The 21942-nt window shown below is 43.9% G+C and overlaps 1 protein-coding gene across 5 annotated transcripts in view; it reads right to left on the bottom strand.

The window, feature by feature from the left end:
- LOC117752424 (ankyrin repeat and fibronectin type-III domain-containing protein 1) overlaps positions 1–21942 on the bottom strand; it is a 138867-nt gene that overhangs the window by 24879 nt on the left and 92046 nt on the right. For all 5 annotated transcript variants that reach the window (XM_034569696.1, XM_034569697.1, XM_034569695.1 and 2 more), the window contains one exon: positions 11821–11943. In XM_034569696.1, the coding sequence (XP_034425587.1) occupies positions 11821–11943 (123 nt within the window). The remainder of the gene's footprint in view (positions 1–11820; positions 11944–21942) is intronic.

Genomic DNA, 21942 nt, shown 5'->3' with positions numbered 1-21942 from the left:
GTTACATCTTTTCGTAACCTAATCATTAAACAGCTACGCAGTAACCTGGAGAACGATTTGAATCCGTGGCTGCAGCCATCAACGCGTTTGTCTCCAAGTCCTTAAGAAGCGCTCGCTTGTTATCGGTCACTCTGGAAAACATCATCAGCTATATACCACAAATGTAAATGTTGTTCTTCAAAAGCGACGGTTTGAGCAGGGGCAGCGATGGGTTGAGCAAAGTAAATAAAGGTTGAGTTAGTTTGGGCCATCGTGCCATATGCCAAGAAGTATCACACAGGCCAAGAACAGATTTGTCAAGGTGAGAACATCTGTAGGAAAAATGTTATTTATACTCCCGCTCCGCTATGGACGTGTGAGCCCCCACGAGCATGCACGCACGCACACACACACATACACACACACCCTCCCCCAGCACATGCATTTTGTACAACAGCTGACAGCGGCACACATTGTAGACTTTAAAGCAGCTCCAAGCCCCCGCAACAAGCCCATTTTCACAGCGCCGATACACCTAAAATACCCCCCGATCCCCATCCCTTCCCGCTCCGTCCCCTCCATCTCCACTCCATCCCGTAATAGAGGCCTTATTTTAGACATCCTCGTGTTCCCGGCCGGGCCTAACCTATTCCAGGGTTCCAGATAAAGTGCGGCAGGTATTTGGAATAATTTTTCCATGGGCCTGGCCCGGAAGATAAAACAAGAGATATATTTGTAATGCGTGTGCCGGTATCTCATTTCAAAGAGAAAGCCCATCGGAATCTCGCCCCGGGCTTATTGTTATTTGCCTGAGATGGAACAGACGACTTTTTTCTGTCGGCAGGACGGTGCCCCATCACTCTCTGACGACATTACATAGTGTGTAGCGCGGCGTGGTGTGCGTGTGCCTTCAAAGAGATGCTGCATCCTATTGGGATGTCATTCCCCAATGACATGCCCCCTACCCTAGAGAAAGATAAAACACGGTACATCATAAACTGAGGTGTTCAAATAAAAACTAGACAAAATGCTACACTTACGAGCAACTGAGAAAGAGAATGTATGATGATAGGGAACAAACGATTTCAACACAGATTTCCGCCTCCAATTTAATCATACTGCATTAACAGATAATCATTATGATTACTGCATGCATTTAAGTGGTAACTGAGCAGGAGCATGTGCTGGCTGTGCACTGCTCTGCTAAACGAGAAAGGTATAAATAAAACATATTAAACTGAATTTCTCTTGCTCAGACATTAAAATAGAAAATGGAATAGAAGTGAATGAAATCCTCATCTGAACAATTTCTGTAAAAGAAGTGGCACGTACCAAAAAGGATTTTTATCTAAGAAACTTCTCACCACCTTGAGGATTTGGTTTTTAGATCATGATCGCTGCTACATCAGTCAAACAATAAAAATGTCCCTGAGTAGAGCACATGCCTCCAGCAAGGCCCTACAGTCCCCTTAAAGTCAATCAAACCGCATTCAAATGTCAAATGTCAATGTCTCGCAATGTAAATGTTAAAACAATTCCTGGATCTGCCCCCTGATCTGACACCAAAATGTTCTTATTCTGTTCTTTCTTGGCCCACAAACCAGCCAACAGACGAATGGAAAGGGGTGGAAACTGAATAATGCAAACTGATAACGCACACAAATAACCCCACCTGAGCTAACATGAACCTACAAATCTACATCACAAAATTCCCCTTACTTTTACCAGTTTTTGGGAAGCAGGAAGCAGTTGTTCTGGGAAACCCAAGTCGCCAGGCTCCACGTCTGGCCCCTCATCAATCCCACATCAAATACACCCAGCCTGCTACAGTGAGCTCGCATCAGCCCCCTGAAACAATCAACACTCCCGAAATGCACACACGCAGTCACACGGCATCTGCTTTATTAGTTGTATCAGCCTGTTTACACAAACAGCCCGGTCCTCCAGACAGTGAGTCACATGTAAACAAAGGCTGCATATTAAAAATGCGCAAAAAGTGTCTAGACGTTGACTTAGTGCTCGACTACGAGTCAAGATGGGAAAGACCCGTGATTTAAGAAAATGATGAATAATTGTCGGCGTGGCAGAAATTGCCAGAAGTGGGCTTTTTGTGCTAAAAGGCGGCCACAAGTATTCACATAAGAACAACTCAGAGACACTTCAAAGCTGAGCTGAAAAGTGGCGGCAGAGTGGAAAATGTTGCTTGGTCTGACAAATCCCATCTTATGTTGCAACATAAAGTACACTAACCGGTCAGATCTGTAAGAAAGAATGAATCCATCCAATCGGTTGCCAGCAGTGAGGGAGTAACCACACACACACACACACCCATGGAAACACACACATACAGCATCTGACTCAATAGTATTAGATTCCAAAATTCAAATTTGAGCATGGTTATGGACAGACTATGAAATCATCAGCAGGAATTAGACACGTACGGTTCTGATGGTTGAATTTTGTCAGATGTGGGATCAGAGGCATTTTTTCTTTCATGCTCATCGACACCACCATTTTTATTTGTTGTTCTTATGACATCGTGGTAATATCTGCAACACTGAGAAAGACCTACAGGCGCGAAGGAAGAAGCTTTAACTGAACGTTAGCAGGGGACCAACTTAAAGATCTAGTACGTAATATTTTAAATATCTAAGACAAAGCAAAACCCATCTTATGTTGTAACATATTCAGAATTGTTTTAAAGAATTAATCAAACAAGGACATAATAAGAGCAATGGATGTCCCCACTAATGCAAAACACAGCAGAACTGTGGTGATATAACAATGACATTGCATAGTTGTAGTTTTACATTTATTTGTTCTTTCCACCTGCTTGATGTAACATATAGGAAGTTGACTATAAAAAGAATAAAATTGCTTCTGGCTTTTACTTCCATAAATATATATATATAATGTTAATCTAAAGTTTAAACTGTAAATGTTTCTTCAACAGCACACAAGCACACAGCCACACATAGCTTGTGTTGCATGTTGCATAGTGGGGTATTTACGGGCATGTGTTTATATGTGTGTGTGTGTGTGTATGGTGTACATATGTGTGTAGGCATGCAGCTGCCAAATTAGATACAGGAACACATGGGAAGACATTTTATTAGTGAGTAGTAACAATACAATAATATCAAAGCGACAAAAGCACACAACTATGGTCAAATACAAAGCCATTTTTGTCCCAAAGGGCTTCGATGTATGGGATTGAGTAGAATATTTTACAACAATGTACTTTTACTGCTTTTTGTTTTCTTCTCGTCTTTGAGCGCTCCTGCCTCTTTGTTCATGCTAGTGGACAAGTATCACTCGTCTGCGCAGGTCAAGTCCCACAAACTAAACAAAGAACTGGGAAGGTAGGAAGATGGATAGAGACGCCGGAAAGGCAAAGAGCGGCACCAGAAGGACAGTGCTCGCTGAAAACACAGTGGTGGGGGTCAGATAGGCAGACAGGGAGAGGGGAAAGTTGCACAAAATCACTCACTCACACACACACACACACACACACACACACACACACTCACTCACACACACACACGCGCGCACACACGCACACAGAGTACGCTGGGCTGCTCTAAATGTGGCTTGTAGAAGGAAATTCTGAAATCTGAGTCTTGGCACCAGACAGGCTGGAAGCAGGCAGGCTGCTGGACGCACAGAGGGAGAGAGAGGGGGAGAGAGAGAGAGAGGGAGAGGGAGAGTGAGGATGGGAGGGGGGGGGGGGGCGGCAACATTGCTAGAATTTATATAGCTGTACCCTCTGTTTGGCTCTTATCAGCTTATAGGCAACATGAGGCCACGCCAACAGTGGGACCTGCAGCCCCTCACTCGCACTAGTTGGCATGGCAACACAACAAACGCAGGGATACATACTCGTGCTCACACACCACAACGCATGCACGTGAGCAGCACTGTTTTGGGGGCTTTCACGTGATTTTATAGCCAACAAAACAACTACAGTGCTTCTTAAGGCTCTTTAGGATCGTATTTACGATACAGATACGATTTCACTGAGGGACGTATCAGGTGTGTGTGTAAAAGTGATTTTGGTTGAGTTTGCTAAAAACATCCTCTTTCGCTTTATTTCCCTGGGGGTCCATATAGTGAGATGCGGATGGATGATCCTAACAGATGTGCATTTGACAAGCGGCGTACCTGATCAGCAAGATATTCAACATGGACTGTGGTATTCTAATTATGTTCTTTTGATTTTCCACCATCGAGACGATATTCTTCCACTGTTGAGTCATCTAGTTTCGGTAATCCATTCTCCTCTGTGGCCTCAACTTCTTCTTTTTGATAAGATGAGTGTGCTGAGACGGTTTTCTGTTGTCCTGAGGTGATTCGCTTCTCTCATCTGTGTCTGGCACACGCAGAAAAATCCCAGAAACATGGTTCACTGTGATATGCTACGGTCTGTGCTAAGATCACTGGTGGAAGCCATCGTGTCAAAAAGTGAAAACCCCTGTATGCATTCTGCTTTTAACATATACACGTCTCACTTTGAAGCTTATGCCGTGTACCTTATTGGACACCAGGTACACACCATACCATACCGCCTGCTGCCACATCAACCCACTCGCCCTTTATCTCTCTCCTATTTACACAGTACTTATTCTCTCCCCCCTTTTATCTTGTCCTCTTCTTCTCCCTTTCTCTGTCGCTTTCTCCCCCTTGGGAGAGCGGCAGAGAAAGAGTGGGCGGTCCGCTGTATGTTTAACCTTTGAAGTGGGCCTGCTGCGCCGAGCAAGGCCTGCCACCTGTTGGCTCTGTGTGTGTCCATGTGTTGTGTGTGCACGCAGAGGTAAATCTCTCTAATTTTGATGGTGGTGGCGGTGGTGGGGGGGTGCGCATGGTGGCGGGCAGCGTCCGATGTTCTCAGGAGGGGGAGGGGGGGGGGGGGGGTGCTTCCAAAGGTGGGGATCACACACACAAGCATACATACAACCCCTCCTCTGTCAGGGGCTTGGTGACACCATGTCTCCCACGGCGATCGTGGGCCCAGCCTGGGTGGCTCCAGGCCTTCTGTGTGTCTCTCTCTTAGAGTGTGTGTGTGTGTGTGTGTGTGTGTGTGTGTGTGTGTGTGTGTGTGTCACACCAAAGGGGTCCCTGTCTGGGCCGCCATATGCCACCCACCCAGCCAGTGAGAGGAGAGAGGCGGGGGCGACCCCTGGCCACTGAAGCCACCAGTTGGCCCATTCTCTCAGTCACACGCCGGCCGGGCGCCATGTTTATCTGGAATAGTGATGGAGGGAGTTGGTTGGCTGTGTGTGGGGGGGGGGGGGGACACAGCAATTGATCATTTGTAAAAAACTAGTGCAGTGCCCGTTTTAAACCTGCCCGTTTGGAATGGGCCTGTGATAATGCTGGTTGAAAACTGTAAAAAGTGACCTGCAGACATTTAGCTGCAGGAAGTAAAAAAGTGTCTGCGGGACTCAGTCCACAGAACCCTGAAGCTGCGCCAACGCTGCTGCACAAAGAGCTGTTCACCTGTTTATTCTCGACTCAGTACACAGAATTGGGGAATAAGTTGTCGTTTCCGTTGTTGCTTAGGTTGATGAGTCCCAGCCGCTGTTGCTACAGAGCTCTGGTCACTTGTTTATTCATATTATTAATAGCATAATTAAAATCAATACAAATGTCAAGTTTGAAGCCAATGAGATGCACAGTTCTCAAGATATGTGAGATATAGATTCCCAGAAGTATTAAAAATAGGTAAAGATGACAATGTGCATACTCTTACACACACATATATGTACACACCCTCCTGAGTGGATGTATAGATGGATATATTGGATGGTAACACATGCTCATTTGACATCAGTGTGTGTGTGTGTGTGTGTGTGTGTGTGTGTGTGTGTGTGTGTGTGTGTGTGTGTGTGTGTGTGTGTGTGTGTGTGTGCATGTCGTGACATGAGCCACACAGTAACATCCACAGATGAAGTCAAGACAATGTAGTTGAGTCTTGAGATGAAAATCTGAATGGAAACCTGGACTGTGTTTCCTAATGAACTCACCGGATCCTAAGCTGGACGCACTTCAACTCTGACTGGCTGAAGTAAACCACTGTCAGTCAGCTGATGGGGTACGGTGGGGAATGAAGAAACGCTAAGTGAGAAACTGACGTGAGTGAAACCTTTTACTGGCTCTCATGGTGCCTCTGTTACATTCCAGTGCTCAGTGACGTGGGTGTGGACGTCTGCACTACCTGGGCTTCCTATCTCAATCTGTAAACCATTTTCGAAGACGAGTTTCAAACCACAAGCCTCCTGGGTCCCCGGCTGATTTTCCTTCTACCTCTGACCCTGAATGCAACCCACAAACCCTCACAGAAAGTAGGCAGAGGGGGCACAGGTCCCCCCAGACTAATTTTTCTTTTATCAGCTTATAAGCAACGCATGGAGCCACGCTAACCCTCTGACCCACTGGTTCTGCACACACACATACACACACACACACACACACACACACACAGGCAAAAACAGAAACAAACACACACAGACACATCACATTAACCGCACAGCTCATTTTCTCCGTGTTTCGAAACTTCTACTTCTCCGAAATTGCGCTTCAGCTTTCAAAACTCTTCGTCACCCTTTCTTTCTGTCTCTCTCCATCATCTTATCAATCTGTCTCTCCATCCACTTCAGTCTCAATCATTATCACTCTTTCCTCCTTCACACCCCCCCCCCCCCCCCCACCAAACACACACACACACGCACACTTTTCTCTTTCAGTCCTCTTTCCTCCCTCCATCCCCACTCCCTCCGTCTCCCTGTGTCTCTGTGCTGAGTTGAGGTTTGGAGTGGAAACCAGAGTATCAAGTCGGAGACACAGAGGACAAGAGGGAGCCAGCCTCATAAATCTCCCTTAGTGCAGCAGCCCACAGCATCCACAGTCAGGAACACTGTGTGTGTGTGTGTGTGTGTGTGTGTGTGTGCGTGCGTGCGTGCGTGCGTGCGTGCGTGCGTGTGTGCGTGTGTGTGTGTGTGTGTGTACATGAAGAGGTATCTGTGTACATGTATTTGTTTTTGCAAATTATGCAAATGCGAGTGTGCATGTGTATTTGCAATCATCTGTAGTGTAATAATCTGTGTGTGTGTGTGTGTGTGTGTGTGTGTGTGTGTGTGTGTGTGTGTGTGTGTTTGGCGTATCCAAAAGCAGAGAGAGGTAAGCAGACATTTTGCTCCCTCATGTGGACTGGAATCTATCGTCTCTCATCTCGCCAACAGCTCAGCTCCTACAAATTAATATCACAGGCAAAGAAGCAGCCCAAGTAAAAAACTTAACAGAACAAACTGAAACTACGTCGATAAACAGCTTCAATCTGAGGGGAATCTTTTCTGAATCCTTGAGAGTGAAGAAGCTGAGCTCATCTAATAGTGTTCATTTAGTAGGCTACTGCAGCTGTTCAAGAAACACAATAATAATGTTCTAGCTTTGTATTGCATTGAACTCTAAATTGAACGTAGGTGTGAATGTGAAAGTGAATGGTTCCTTGTCTCTGTATGTCTGCCCTCCGATACATTGGCGACCTGTCCAGGGTGTATCCCTCCTCTCGCCAAATGTCAGCTGGGCTTGCTCCAGCTTTCCCCTGCGACCCTCTAAGGATAAGCAGTACAGATAATGGATGGATGGATGGATGGATGGGTGGGTGGCTTGCACTGAGTTTGTATATCATATCTAAATACAATTTGTATGTATAGTGATTTCCACCATTAGTTTCGGTGTTTGATACATTTTGGGGTTAGGGTTGTAATGGAATAATGTTCCTGTTATTGCAGCTTCAAAAGCAGAAATAACGTGACAGAAATTCCAGCGAAGGCATGAATCAGTCCCGTTTTGTAGTCAACTTTAATTGTGTTCTGATCAGAGTTTCTAAAGAGAGAAATTACAGGCATCTATAGCCTCCTCATTTGTCCGACTCGTTTGAACTGACAGATCTCAGCCACAGAAGAAAGGAGAGAACTGTAAAGAGAGAATGAAAAAGGGGGAATATTAATTTAAATTAGAACCAAATGAGGCGAGTGCCTCACTGTCTAAAACCACTTTACACCCGGGCCCCTTGAGCATTGGCCTTCATTTTCCACTAAGACTTCAGTCATTTGTCTGTGTTAATTTTTATTCCCTTTGTGCAACGTTATTAAGGATTCACACTTGGTAACACCCATTCCTCCAAACACACCCAACTAAACATACAGCAAACTATCACAATGTGTATTTGCTACTCTATGGGCCTGATATACTAAAAGTTTGCGCATGTAAAAACATGTGCAAACTTGATTTCACAGTAGATGCCAATACTTTAATTTAGCACACGCGTTTTGATTTACAAAGCCTCAAAATAAGTTTGGTGATTGTGACTGCGACTATATTTAATAAGTTTAACAGGTAGGTGCTAATCGGCACAGCGTTGCCCACAGATGGCTGCAGTTATTGCGGTGAGGAGGAGACGGCATGGAAGAAGACGGAGAGAACAGGTTTTTTCTGCTCGTGTTAGCAACAGTTTGGATTGACAGAAGCAAAAATAATCCAGACCTATCGCCTATCCAGCAATGCCATTTTTGGAGCTTTTGGATGAGCTGAAGGCTGATTTGGAGCCACACACAGAAAGTGAACCGCACCTGCTGCTCAATATGGGTCAGAGGCATCTCTTCCACACCCCCCCCCCCCCCCACCTGTTTTATATGCTGGGTTTTATTAAGAGCTATTTTTTCTTTGGTTCTTCTTGTTATGTCCTGCCATCTTCTCTTAATTTCATTGGTTTTTGTTTCACCCACAGCATTTACTTTCTGGCAAATACTAGCTCACCAACATGTTTTTTTGCCTCTTCCACTAAGACCTCCAATTCCATTAGATTTCGCTTTGCGCTTGCAGTCACAAATAGTAGATCAGGCCCTATGTGTGTGAGCATGAATACAAGTTTTTATAACTCTGTATGTGTTAATATATTAACGAGGAAGGAGAGGCTAGTTTCTTTCCCGACGTTGAAGTTAAGACATTATAACGCTGTCAGCATCGAGTTATCCCTGAAGACAGGCTGGCACGAGACAGAGCAGAGGGGCCCTCAGGGGATGAGATTTAAACCTTCACAATCAAAGACTTTCTGTGGTGGTACCAACTGGAAATGCCTCTCCGCCACCATGTGAAGGTGTGAAAATTAAGATTTTCATTTCAGTCAGTCAGTTCATACATTATTTATACTGTTTTTTCCTTTATGGATGGTGGTGGGGTGCTGGAGCCAATCCCAGCTGACATTGGGCGAGAGGCGGGGTACACGCTGCACAGGTTGCAGTGCTAACTACTGCACCACACTGGAAAAGAACCATTGTCCCTGGATGTCTCCTGTGTCCACGTCATGCACAGAAAACCATGCAGCAAATGTAGTTGCCAGGGGGAAACAAATCATTGTTAGTGTGAGTTTAGAAATAACAATGCTAAGAATTCCCTTAGTGAGACTGGGGTAAACTCATGCAGGTTTAAAGGATTTAAAGAGCTAGAAGTAAAAATTGGTTTCCATTTAAAATCTCATGAGGCGTCCATGTTTACCCAAAGACGTCAATGAGTTACATTATGATCATTAACACTGAAGTTTTCCAGGAAAAAAGCGTCAATATTTTTTCAGCAAACTTACAGCATAGCAAAATACTCTTTTATTCCCCCTTTAACACTCCCTTAAACCCTTTACCCCCTTCCTACTCTTTTCTCCAGGCCTACCCCTAGAGCCCATTTACTATGATTACCAATAACAATAACTCTGCCATTATCTTTTATTATCGCGTTTTCCCAAGGTCCTGCCAGCTCACACACACTTTGATAAAGCTGCAAAACAGCTTCTGTTTCAGTCGCTGCCTAAGCTCAGAATTCCCTTAATAGTCTGAGATTGTTTGTGTTTCTGATTTGAATTGACATTAACGCCAATGGTCCACTAAATAGATAGTACAGTGTTAAGCCACTTGAGATCACTTTACTGCAATGTGCAAACTGTCCAGTTTGGTGTTTTACATAGGCCTTGTCTCACGTCAAAAAATTTTATTCAAAGAGAGAAAGGTGGGGAGAGAGGAGGTATATAAACATAATTAAAACTTCATTTAAAGTACATATTGATGGATGACATTTCCGCATTTAACTCTTATTACAGGCAAACAGATTCCAGGTATTTTGTAAACTTTTTACAGCCACTTTCTCAGGATGGAAAATTCTCTAAGGCACCAAGAAGTTCTTAGACAAAAGGGGCCAATATAGATCTGTCGAATCAGTACTTTAATTTCTGAGTCTTTACTATAGGACGTATATAGCCATAGAAAAAAAGAAATTTATACCAAAAATATAGCTCAATTACTTCTGAAAAATTGTCATAATCCGTGATGAAAACAATAACGAGTGACAAATGCCGGGCAATTCCAAAAATGCAGCTGACTCATGGGTCGGTATGAAGTGATGCCGCCGGCACATGTGTTTTCCTTCTGAGCGCATTGATGACAGTACATTCCGGAGGAGCTGCGCTGGTCTTGTCAGGAGCTGAACTGACCTTGTTTCACCTCCTTGGCCTCATGACTCAGCCCTCAACCTTGAGTCTCTCCTCCTGGGGTCGCTTGTTTATTATGTCACAAAAAGGCCGGTCGCACTCACGTAACGGAGGCTCGGCCCCCGGAGAGAAAGTCAGAATCCAGCTGTAGCCGAGCCCACCCCCCGCCCCTCTCAACCCCCCTGTAAATGAGCATGTCCAATCTACCCACTGTGTTTCATTAAAACCAGACCACATCAATCAGGGCCTGAACTTTAAAGGCCAGGTCCCCTCTCCAGCAACATAGCAGGAAAACATGGAGCTGTTAAAAGCGAAGGACCTCACACTGCACATACAACACTCCCAACAGTCATACACTTAACACCGCAATTTTTGCTGGCGGACCACACATCGCAAAGTCAGTCCGAGACCACACAGTGGGTCTCATAGGGCTGACAAAAGACCTCGTAAGACCTCACACCCGGCCCGAGCATGATCCGATAGGACCTCAGAGATTCCAACACCTGTAACTCCCCAAACCACAAAGTAACTCCACTGAAAAGCTACTGTAGTCCCCACACTGCAATTAGAAACCTGGGAACTGTTCAGACCCGTGACTGTTTTTTGATTGACACAATTACATGCAGAGGAAGTGTGAGATCCGCTTTAACCTGGTGCTATTTTCCCAATTGCGAGAGAGTGTAAAAAAAAAAGGAAGAGCCAAGGGAACATAGCAGGAAGTTCAGGGGGGATGCCAGATGGACAGATGGCAGGATGGATGGGTAGATAAACGAGTGGAGGCCAGGCAACAAGAGAAGAGACTGGGAAGGATTCCCATGGGTGGAGATGGGAAGGCAGCCTTGTGATGGAAAGCTTTCAAACTCCTTTCATCGGCTGCCTGAGGACTGGAGCTTTACAAGAGCAAGATGAGCCGGCGCCACTGGAGCTGCTTGGCGCTCTTCAACGAAACCCAGACGCAGAGGCAGAGCGGGACCCTATCGCCTCTCTGCCCCCGCCTCAAAAATCCAGCCCCCATTCCTCATCGTCCTCAGCCTTAACTTTGTACACAGACATATCATAGCAAGGCCTACTCACAGTTGCAGTTGTGATGGGTAAAAAAAAAAAAAATCTGCTCCTGATACCCATTGACTAAGTCTTATTTCACCTCATAATGTCAGAAACTAACAACCATGTGTGGTCACCGCTTCCTGTCGTTTATCATGATTTATGAGAAGTAGTGAAGGCCAAGTACATTAAAGCAACCTTCAATTTGTATGGATTGTGAAGGAGTGGGATTAAGCAGATGCAGAGAAAGTCTTTGGTCTTACCAGTCCACACTGAGAGATCGTCGCCTGTATGATGGAGGTCTGTCCGAGGAGGTCTTCTCTGTCTTGGCCGGACGCTCTTTGAGGGACAGACGATGGGTAAATTTGGAGATCCCCGACTCTAACCTGTGGAGCAGGACAAATATAAATGGTTATGAATGGTTAGGGTTAGGCCCATTTCTTTCACCATATTCCCTTATCATACATGAAGCATTCTTGCAAAAGAGTTCAGGAGAAGTTCACATCCAATTAGCATCCACTCGATGTCTTGGCAGTTTCTAACTGTTAATAGAAAGCAAATAGAGGGGCTGACATACATTGGTTTGATAATCAACCATACTTGAAAAAGTCTATTTATCCAAGGATATTCATGCTGGAAGACATAAATATCTTAGAGTTGAATAATTTCTCTTAGTGCCACATGAGCCCTGGAACTAGTGCAAACGCAGCCTATGAGGTTGATAAACAGTGTAACAATACTGCAGATCCCACAGGAAACATTAGGTTTCAGGGAAAGCCGCATATTTCCTGCCTAATTTTCTCCAAATCTTTTTTGCACAGGAAAAAAAGTGAAGTCACACACATTTTAATATCCTCGACTGGGCTGCCAATGTCCCAGTTCAACTTTTCTCTCAAAATTAAAAACAGGAAATGTAATATTTCTTCCATTCCAGCCCGGGACACATTTAATGAGACTTAGCATGGCAATATTGCAGTGCTAACTGTGGGGACTAATCAAAATGCTTGAATATTCTCTATCAAGGAGTCAGGATCACAGAAGAACGTGTATGTGATGTTAAATGCACAAGACTTAAAGTAATAAATAAAGCAAAGGTTTAGATGATATGTAACCCAACTGAATACAAATCTGTGGATGACTTTAAGGTCAGTCAAACCATTGTAAGATTCAGGGAATATCCTACTTGTTGCGGTACACTTTCATAAAATGATGTCCATCAAAGTGCAATATTCCTTAATCACCTAATGCCATTCACATGCTGTTTCCATTTCGTTATGAGAATGATAAAACATCCCTATTAATGACTCATACTTGCACACATGCATAGATCTACTCTCGACCTGAGCCAAAAAGCGTTTTAGTCTCCATGGTGAGCTCTGTTGGAGACAAAGTGCAGGCACAGTTGGAGTGAGGATAGCACAGATTACTGGGGTGTCACTCAAAGACAAGGCTGCTAACTGCCATCTCTGTTGTAAGTTTATGTAGAAATGCTCGAGGAATAACAGTTGCCACATTGCTTTGATAAAACAGCATTGATGAGTTCCTCCACAATGGTTCGTGCCATCACTGGGATTTCCGAGCAGTGGTTGAATGGCAGTGTGGTGATGTGACCAAGTTCAGTTGCCAACTTGTATCGTGTCCCATCATGTCAGGATCTTGCGCGAGTGATTCATAGGTTCTTGTCACGGACACAGCTCCAGGACAGAAGGTCTGAGCGTGTCCTGTCAAGTCTGATGCTCCTGTGAGAGGCCGATCAGATCCGAGAAAATGATTAACCAAAAATATGAAATTGGATTAAGACCTTTATTGCATCATAGGCTTTCAAACTTTTCCATTGGGGTGAATAAAAGACTACCCTGACTTTGGAAATATAAAATGTTACAGATTGATGCCAAGTGGGAATTCTGCCACCTTGCTTTGAACGTCCCCTTTTGAAACTGAAGTGAAATTGATTCAATGTCAAAAATGTATTTTTGACACCAAAGATAAACGGTGACAAATGAAGACTTAATTTTACTATTACACAGAACTTTAAGTGGACATGAAATAATTGCATCTACATCATAAACTGCAAATAAACCCATACACTATATGATCATACTTTACAATATTACATATCGAAGTGGGAAGCTTTTTCCTCTGATGGAAATGAACCCCTGAAAATATTCCCTCATGCTCAACAACAGATTCCTCTGAACACCAGCTGTTTCTCTATAAAGACATTTCTGAAAGCGCAGATGAAAATACACCAGCTCTCATTCAAAATGACCTCATACTATGGCTTATCTCGATGAACAACCCCCAACCCTGCTGCCTTGGTTCCCACTCCTACACCCTCAGCTACTGTTTCCTGACCCCGCGCCAGCTTCTCCCAAGAGTTGGTTGAGCTCGAGGACAAAGAGGCATATTTTCCTGTATGAATCACACAAACGGGGTGTGGGATTTTGATCAGATGGCAAAGTAACCCCTAATTGATGGTATTAAGCTTGGCTGCGCTTCTTCTTCAAGGGCTTCTAATTGAATTAGAACCACTGCCCTGTGCATGCCAGCCACTGCAATCCATTGATGTCCCTTTACATACACTGCAGACCTGACTGGTCTGAGAAATACCAATTCTTAAATAGCCTACAGGGGTTGAGAGTAATTAATTTTGTTTGTCCAGATATATTTTGTGGCCTATGACCAAACCTTACATGAAGAGTGCCCTGCAACATCAAACAAACTTTTGGATAAAACATGCGACAGGACATGGCCATAGGATAATGACTTCAATGCCATGAAAACACGTAGGATCATGACTTCAAAGACATGGGGGCCATTGGACACAGAAGAGGACTCAGGGAATCCCTTTGAGGGGTTTAGAGGAGAACTGGACATGCGAAGCAGGTGGGGTCTCTGTGGAGGGGATCTGCGGGCAACTGCTCAGCCCTGGCTCCACCCCATGCAGCTGTCCCTGATAACATCATCACAGCAGGCACACTGTGATGACGCAGTCCCCTTAGAGGCCCAGTCAGGATATCCCCGTCCATTATCCTCTCATCAGAATCATGTGTTCTCTTTCTTTTCCCTGGTGTCGAGTACAGTTCAAGAAATCAGGCATTTGATTCATTGTTTTTCCTAAAAAGAACCGAGGTTGGACGAGGTAACATTGCGTCAGATACGACCTTGAAGCCTTGTGATCCTTATGACACAACCTATGAAGCATTTGACCTCAAGCATCACGAGTCAAGTGCATACAAAAGAGCAAACTGGTGCTTAAGCGCCTGCTGAGTCGCCCTGCGCTGGTTCAGGCTACAAAGCCAGAGTACAAGCACCTGTATGTGTCATTGTCTTGTCGCTTTCTATCTCACACCTCATCCACTTTGCTCTGTTTTCAATGAACACACACAAAAGGCTATTAAGCCACTTCAGACCACATGCAGAATGGATGTGGATCACTTGCTGAGCGGAGCTGCAGAGCAAGTGTGCACAATGGAGAGCTGCCCTGGTGTGGGAGATTTCTGCTCCATCTATTTTCTGTAAGTAGTAGTAACAGAAATATAATGTGAAAAGCTTTTAATCCGTGGGTGTTCAGACTCTACCATCTCACTTCTTATCCTCTTGACCGATTTTGGCTCTTGCCCTTTTATTTCTTTTATTATGTTATTTTACAGGAATCAGTTTTAACACTGTAATATTTCTATTTAACTTTTCATTGAATTTACCCTCAAGCCTTCACCTTTAAGGCCTTGATCTCAGTCTATTATTAAATTGGGCAAGCAATTTTTAGTCGTGAGATCATGAAGCCCATAGTAATCGCTTTACTTCTTCTGTAGTGCCACACTGATGCTGACATGTTTTTAAGTAAAATCCTTGACAGCTATTTAATTGATTGCCATGAGATTAATTACAAATAGCAGAGTTGCTCGGAGGATTAACCGCTGGTGATCTCACTTATTTAAGGGAATATATCAATATCTAATGGGACGAATTAAAATGATGTGTTGTAATGACTTAGGTGATGCCTTGATTTGTGGTTTTAAGTGTCCAACTATTGGATTGACATACATTTATGCACATACACATTTATATAACATTTTGGTTGTGAGCAATGAAGAACAATTACAAGCTAACACACTGTGGTATACATGGTCAACATTACCTGATGAACATTAGCATTTTAACTTTGTCATTGTGAGCAGTTAGGTTTTAGGACTGCTGTGCAATTTGGTACGGCTTGATTGAATTTAAGGGGACTGCAGGGCCCTGGCAGAGATACAGGCTCTACTGAGAGCAATTCTAGTTTTCTATTAAGCCTCGTTTATCATAAAATCCCTTTTCCTCCCTCTTGTCGCCTGAGTGACTGCACAATATAATAAATGTTCCTAATACAGTATATCCCTCCGACGTGAAATCCCACTGCCTCACTTCAATGTGACTTAGATTATGATCTAGCCACAGCTTTAGTAACTTTCCCCAATCCTGCAGCACAAGAGCTCTTTTGTCATCTCACAAGACACTTGTGTGGTGGTACGGAGAAAAACTTTGACCTACCCACACACATAGGCTACCCAATTACACTGCGGAGACCCGCTTTCTTGTAAACAACTCATCTAATGTCACTTTCCCTCCCTGTCCTGTCGTCATGGCAGCAATTAACTGCTCAGATGTATTAATGTACAGAAGCTCCGCAAAAACATTGTTCTCACTTGCAGCACCTCGCTCATAGCGTTAAGACTTAAGTGGAAATCTGGCAAAACCACTGCAGCTCTTTAACAGCAAAGTACAGCTTTTTTCCAATGTAGAAAATATTACATCTGTGTTATTACTGTTAGCACTAAATTATAAATATGTATAAGGTATGAATAAATATTAACAAGCCTCACTCCACATGTTGTGGGTGTTAATTATTCAGTTTATTATTGTGGCAAAGTGCTTCCAAAGTCATTTGAGTAATTTCTTTGTTAAATGAGTGATACAGATATCACTTTACATTATTATTATCACATCATTAGCATTTTATTTGAGTATAATTTTAATTCTGAATAATGTGAAACCTGAATATTCTGAGCTCTAAATGTTCTTGTAACGATTGCATAACTTTGTTTAATATAAATATTTGCATTTGTCCTCCCCTAAATGCACGATGCAATACATTAAATCTATATCCATAATAAATGGGAAACAATATGGTGAGCGCGGTCTGCATAGCTTCTCAAATCATAAAGAGCGATTTGTATGAAACGTGTTCATAAAAGGCAGCCCAGTGAAACCAGCAGAACGCTATGCATTACACAATCTATGTGGTCTGTCTGAGGTCGGGCTGCCCTGAACCACAGCTCTAATTTCAGATTACTGGGGCACAGACACTATAGTAAATCATAAGCAAGTCAGACAAATACCTGACCTCGTTTCAGCAATTATGGGCAATGGCTGCCTACCTAAAACAACTATTTTGAAAAGGAGGGAAAACAAAGTGCTAGGGTTTCTTTCATCTCTTTCTCCCTCTATGGCTTCTTGTCCCTGCCAGCGGAACTCTAATACGCCAAAAAGAATGTGGGCACCGACCCATTTAACAGATACATGGGTGGACGCGAGCTGCGCGTGCTCGCAAGTGTGTGCACACGCACGTACACAAACACGGTTTAATTCAGGAACATACTCCTCAATGTGTTTCATTAGGCAAACAAAAAGGCTTTCAGTGGTCCAATCATAAAAGAGCAGAGCCAAGCTATGAACGTTGCTAATTAAAATCTGCTCAAAGAAACCCTTGTTTTCCACTCGCCATCTCCATCCAAACCCATGTCTGTGTGTGCGTCTCCCTACATGCTTTTATTTTGCTTGGACTGAGGTCTCACTAATGAAACATACTGATATTTCTTCGAGCGAACAAGTTTTTCCTTCAGTTGTGATACGATTACACTATCTGATTTGCTCATGGTGTAATGTTTAATCGCTGGTAGCAGTGGGGTTCAATAAATGAAAAGCAATATTGCAGCAGTCGATTGCACAACACCTCAGTCACTCTGGAGTCAAATGAATTCTGCTGGCTTCTTGTTGCTATAAAATAGTCTAATATAATGCATCGAAAGGCAAGGGGAGGCATTTCGAATCCAGCTCATTGCCTTGATGAATAAAACGTAACAATAAATGCCCCAACTTCAAGTGCTAATGATCTGATCATTAAGCCACATGCCAAAGGAAGGCACTCTGTTATCACTCTACACACATCTTTTCTAATCCTGCCCATCCACCCACTACAGTAAACACACGTTTCCTTCTCTGCTCCTTTCCCCTCAAATCCCTTTATTTGCACGTCTGAGTCGCGCTCGTTTCATCTTCATCTTTTTTTCCACATGTCTCCGTTTTATTACTTTGCTCTCTCTCACTCCTGTTTTCCACAAAGTCGGCACATACAGAATTTGTCAGGGAGACAAAAATGAGGGAGGAATTTGATGCCTTCTTTTTTTTCACTTTGGTCAGCTCCCTGCAGTGCTGGGTTTGATATCATTCCCTCTGTGTCGCCCTCTGCGTTTGATGTGTGGCATAAGGCTGACTCGGCACAGTGAGATATACAGATGATGGATCTGCAGTCAAATTAATGTTGAATTGAGCTGACAAGACAAACGCATGGGAGCCAGAAAACTATTAGAGTCAGTAGTTGGAGTACCACAGTACGGAGAGGGAAAGGGGCAAAGCGAGCGCCGCCACAGGCACTTTTCTCTTTCCACTCGCTGTCGGTTAGGTGGGATGAGATAATAACGTGAATGTGATTTGGCGGAAACCTATCCGAGGTAATTTAATAGCTATCACATTGGGGAGATGCGGTAACACTGAACAAGACAGTACCAGCACAACACACTTAAATGAAGACACACATGCGCAATGAGGAACAGAGGGATTGACTCGAGCTGCTTTCAGACATGCACTGAAGTCCAGATATGTTTGTGAGAACGCAAATGTTCGAGTTGGTTGCATACAGCAGGAACATTTCCAGCAGATTCAGATTTTAACGCACAATGGTTGCAAAGACAATGATATTCAAGAGCGTTTGGTGATAACGGCTGATGCCAATGTCAATGTGCTGTACACAATCTGACCCTGTAATTTTTCTCCATTCATATGCAGATAGTTGTTGATTGAGATGAGCCAAAATGTCGCTAGTTGGGAAAATATCCGGTCGTAGATGGCGTCTAGAGGTTGATGTACCCTGAGGTTAATTCTGTCATCAGACAATAGCCAATGGCCTCTGGGTTTGGTTCTACCCTGTTGCTGTAAATGGGTCTGACCCAGACAATCCTCTGCGGCATTCCAGACAAACTCGAATTTACCAGAATTCATTGTCTGAAGACAGCATCAGTGATTTATTAGTGGGCTATGATGTTCAGTGTTGTGTCTAGGGAGCTGAATATCTCTGGGTGAACCTGAAAGCCTTATCACTGCCGACAGAAATCTACAATAACCTGACAACAGTGACCAGATGGCACGTCACATCACATGACATTTGTAACCCACTAATAATTCTGCACATAATCTCATAATTCACCACAGAATCTTCACATAGAACTCTGCATCGGGCTCCAGCTGGCCTCCTCTAGGACACAGAAAAGCTGGTAAAACCTCCTGGAGCCTGACTCTTAACCCCCCTGTATCAGCACACTCAGTATCGCAGCGCTCTTCTGAGGGTTCACGCCTCACTGTTTGGTTGGCTAAAGGAGCGAAAGTGAGCGTGCGCATGTTTGCCAGTCTGAGAACATCTCTGTGTGATTTGCAGTAAATATGTTATCATTTAAAGTCTGCTTATTGTGAGGCCCTGGTTGTGCATCTGTGTGCCAGCCTTATTCTAAACTGAGGTTTTTAGGGGCCTGATCTAACAGAGGTGGACACTCCTCCGGTATTATGTTTATAGCCTTGAAACAGCTTCAAACATAGACACACACACACACATGCAAAGGGCACCCCTCTTTCCCCCATCAGCCCACAATTGAGCACGGCGTCGAGATTCCAATCAGGGTTGAGCCAGCAGACTGAGGGGATTATTTATGCTGGAAAGGAGAAGGGAACCTCGAGGAGGGAGAGAGATGTGTGTGTGTGTGTTACTTTGACTTCTATACTTACGAGGACCAAAGGGCTTACTTAACGAAGGAGAGGAAAATTCCCCCCAAAGAGAGCATTAATTCTTCCAGTCACCATTTAAAAAGATGATTTACAGTTAAACCGGGGGGTTCGCGGTAGAAGTTACCAGAATTAGGTTTAGGTTTGGGAAAGTGTTGAGGTTAAGTAGCTGGTGTTGGGCGTAGAAACCGGGAAACAAAAACTCACATCCCCATCCAGACAAAGTAAAACACAACAAAAAATAGGTGCGTTGGACACAGACTTTAGTGAACAGGCGTTAATATTCAGAAAGGGAATTCGAATAATATTATTGAGGATGTCTTTACGTCATTTAAGGGAGAACTAAAAAGCTTATAATTCTGGTAACAGGGGCATCTTTTACTTGAGGTGCAGGGAATGCATTTGTTAGGGTTTTGCTGAGGTTATAGGCAAAACGTTGATTTCGCTATTTTCAATCCTTTTCACATTTAGCAGAGAGATGGAGGTTGACCCTGCAGGTTTCCATCCACTGTGCAAAAGAAAGGGGGGCAAAGAACCTAAAGAAGCAAAGGCACCATCTTGGATCTTACTTAGCATCATCAGTAGAAGACAACGTGGAATCACTTGCTGGAGGAAAACAGCAAATTTAAATCAAAAACGTCTTTTTGTGACCTTGGAGCGGTGAAGGCAGTTTAAATGCTGAGTTGGCTTGTACGTACCCAATTCACTTTCTCCATGAAGGCACATTTGCACTGTTGTAAGGCAGAAAACTACAGTGTTTGGATGTTTTTTTGTGAAAACTAATCAAATTTTGATGTGTGGGCTCGAGCTGCAGGGAGCGGCTCGGTGAAGGATTCAACTTGTTGTGCAACAAAATAACAGAAACATGTTCCCCGAGAACTCCCTCAGCTTGTGTGGTTGTGATGTGAAATGTTTGTATGTTTCTGTTGTTACATGTGTGCATGTGTGAGTGTATGTGCGCGCATGTTTTTGCATTTTAAGCCAGAATGGAAAAGGCTATGCTTCACAGAATAGCAGTGTTCAAGTACTTCGAATTATGCTCGCTTTGCATCTCCCACTTTCTCTCTCTTTTTCTATCTTTGTCTCTCACTCAGACACTCACACACTCTCACATGCACACACACACACACACGCGCACACATACACATGATTATGGCCAGGATGCCTTACCAAAACAATGGCTGTCTCTGCCTGATCAGATCTTTGGCCTGGCAGCCTGCTCTTGGGAAGTTCTCAAACAACTCAACATCTCTGCGGCCAAGCCACATCAAATAAGCGTGCGCGGGCACACACACACACACACACACACACACACACACACACACACACACACACACACACACACACACACACACACACACACACACACACACACACACACACACACACACACACACACACACACACACACACACACACAAAGGTTTGCGCAGCGATCCTTGTTAAGACTTTGCATTGATTTCCATTCATTGTGGACAGCCTGACCAAAACTTTATAGCCCTCAATGTAACCATGACAAATTCATGCCTAACTCTAACCTTAACCTAACCACAATGCAAATCTTACCATTACCCTTCACCATGATCTCAGAAATTAAGATTTGCCTCATTAGGATGGTCCCCATGATGTCTACTGGTCCTGACAAGGCCAGTGTTTACGCTGGAAAAGGTCCTAAAACGTAACAAAAACAAGTACACACACACAAATACAGACAGAGGGATGAATGCAGCTGACACTCACAAGCATACAGCTACAACCACACACTTTGCAGACTACACGCACGCGCTCACATACACACTAGAGCAACTGTACAAATAGTCCCACTCAGATAGCGGAGCCAGTGGCAGTCTCCTCCGGCCCGCTGAGTTAGCTCCCTCCCCTACCACCATTACCACTATTGTAAATACTCCTCAATATGTATTTACACTGGGATTTCAGAGGCCTGGAAAGAAAGAAAATGAGGTGAAAAGAAAAAAAAAAGGCTTGGAAAAATGAAGGAATGTTTCAAGTCGGTCAGACAGCAGGAACCCTCACTTCTTATTATCTTTCTGCTCGAATTTGCCTTGGATTGTACCTCTGGGGGATGAGAAATAGTGATGTGGTGGCTCGTCTCTCTGCCTCTGTGCACTCTCTCTTTTCTCTCGCTGCTTGTTTCCAACTGATACAAAAGGCTGGGACGGACAGACATGAGGCTTACAGGCTTACATCACTGAGTTTGCATTTGTTTGAGGGGGACAAATTTCGTGAGTTGCATCTTTGCAGCTCACTGACTTTGATATAGTCGCACTATA

Source organism: Hippoglossus hippoglossus, chromosome 19 (genome assembly GCF_009819705.1).
Source record: "Hippoglossus hippoglossus isolate fHipHip1 chromosome 19, fHipHip1.pri, whole genome shotgun sequence".
NCBI classification, from domain to species: Eukaryota; Metazoa; Chordata; class Actinopteri; order Pleuronectiformes; family Pleuronectidae; genus Hippoglossus; species Hippoglossus hippoglossus.
This window is presented reverse-complemented; position numbering and strand designations above follow the sequence as displayed.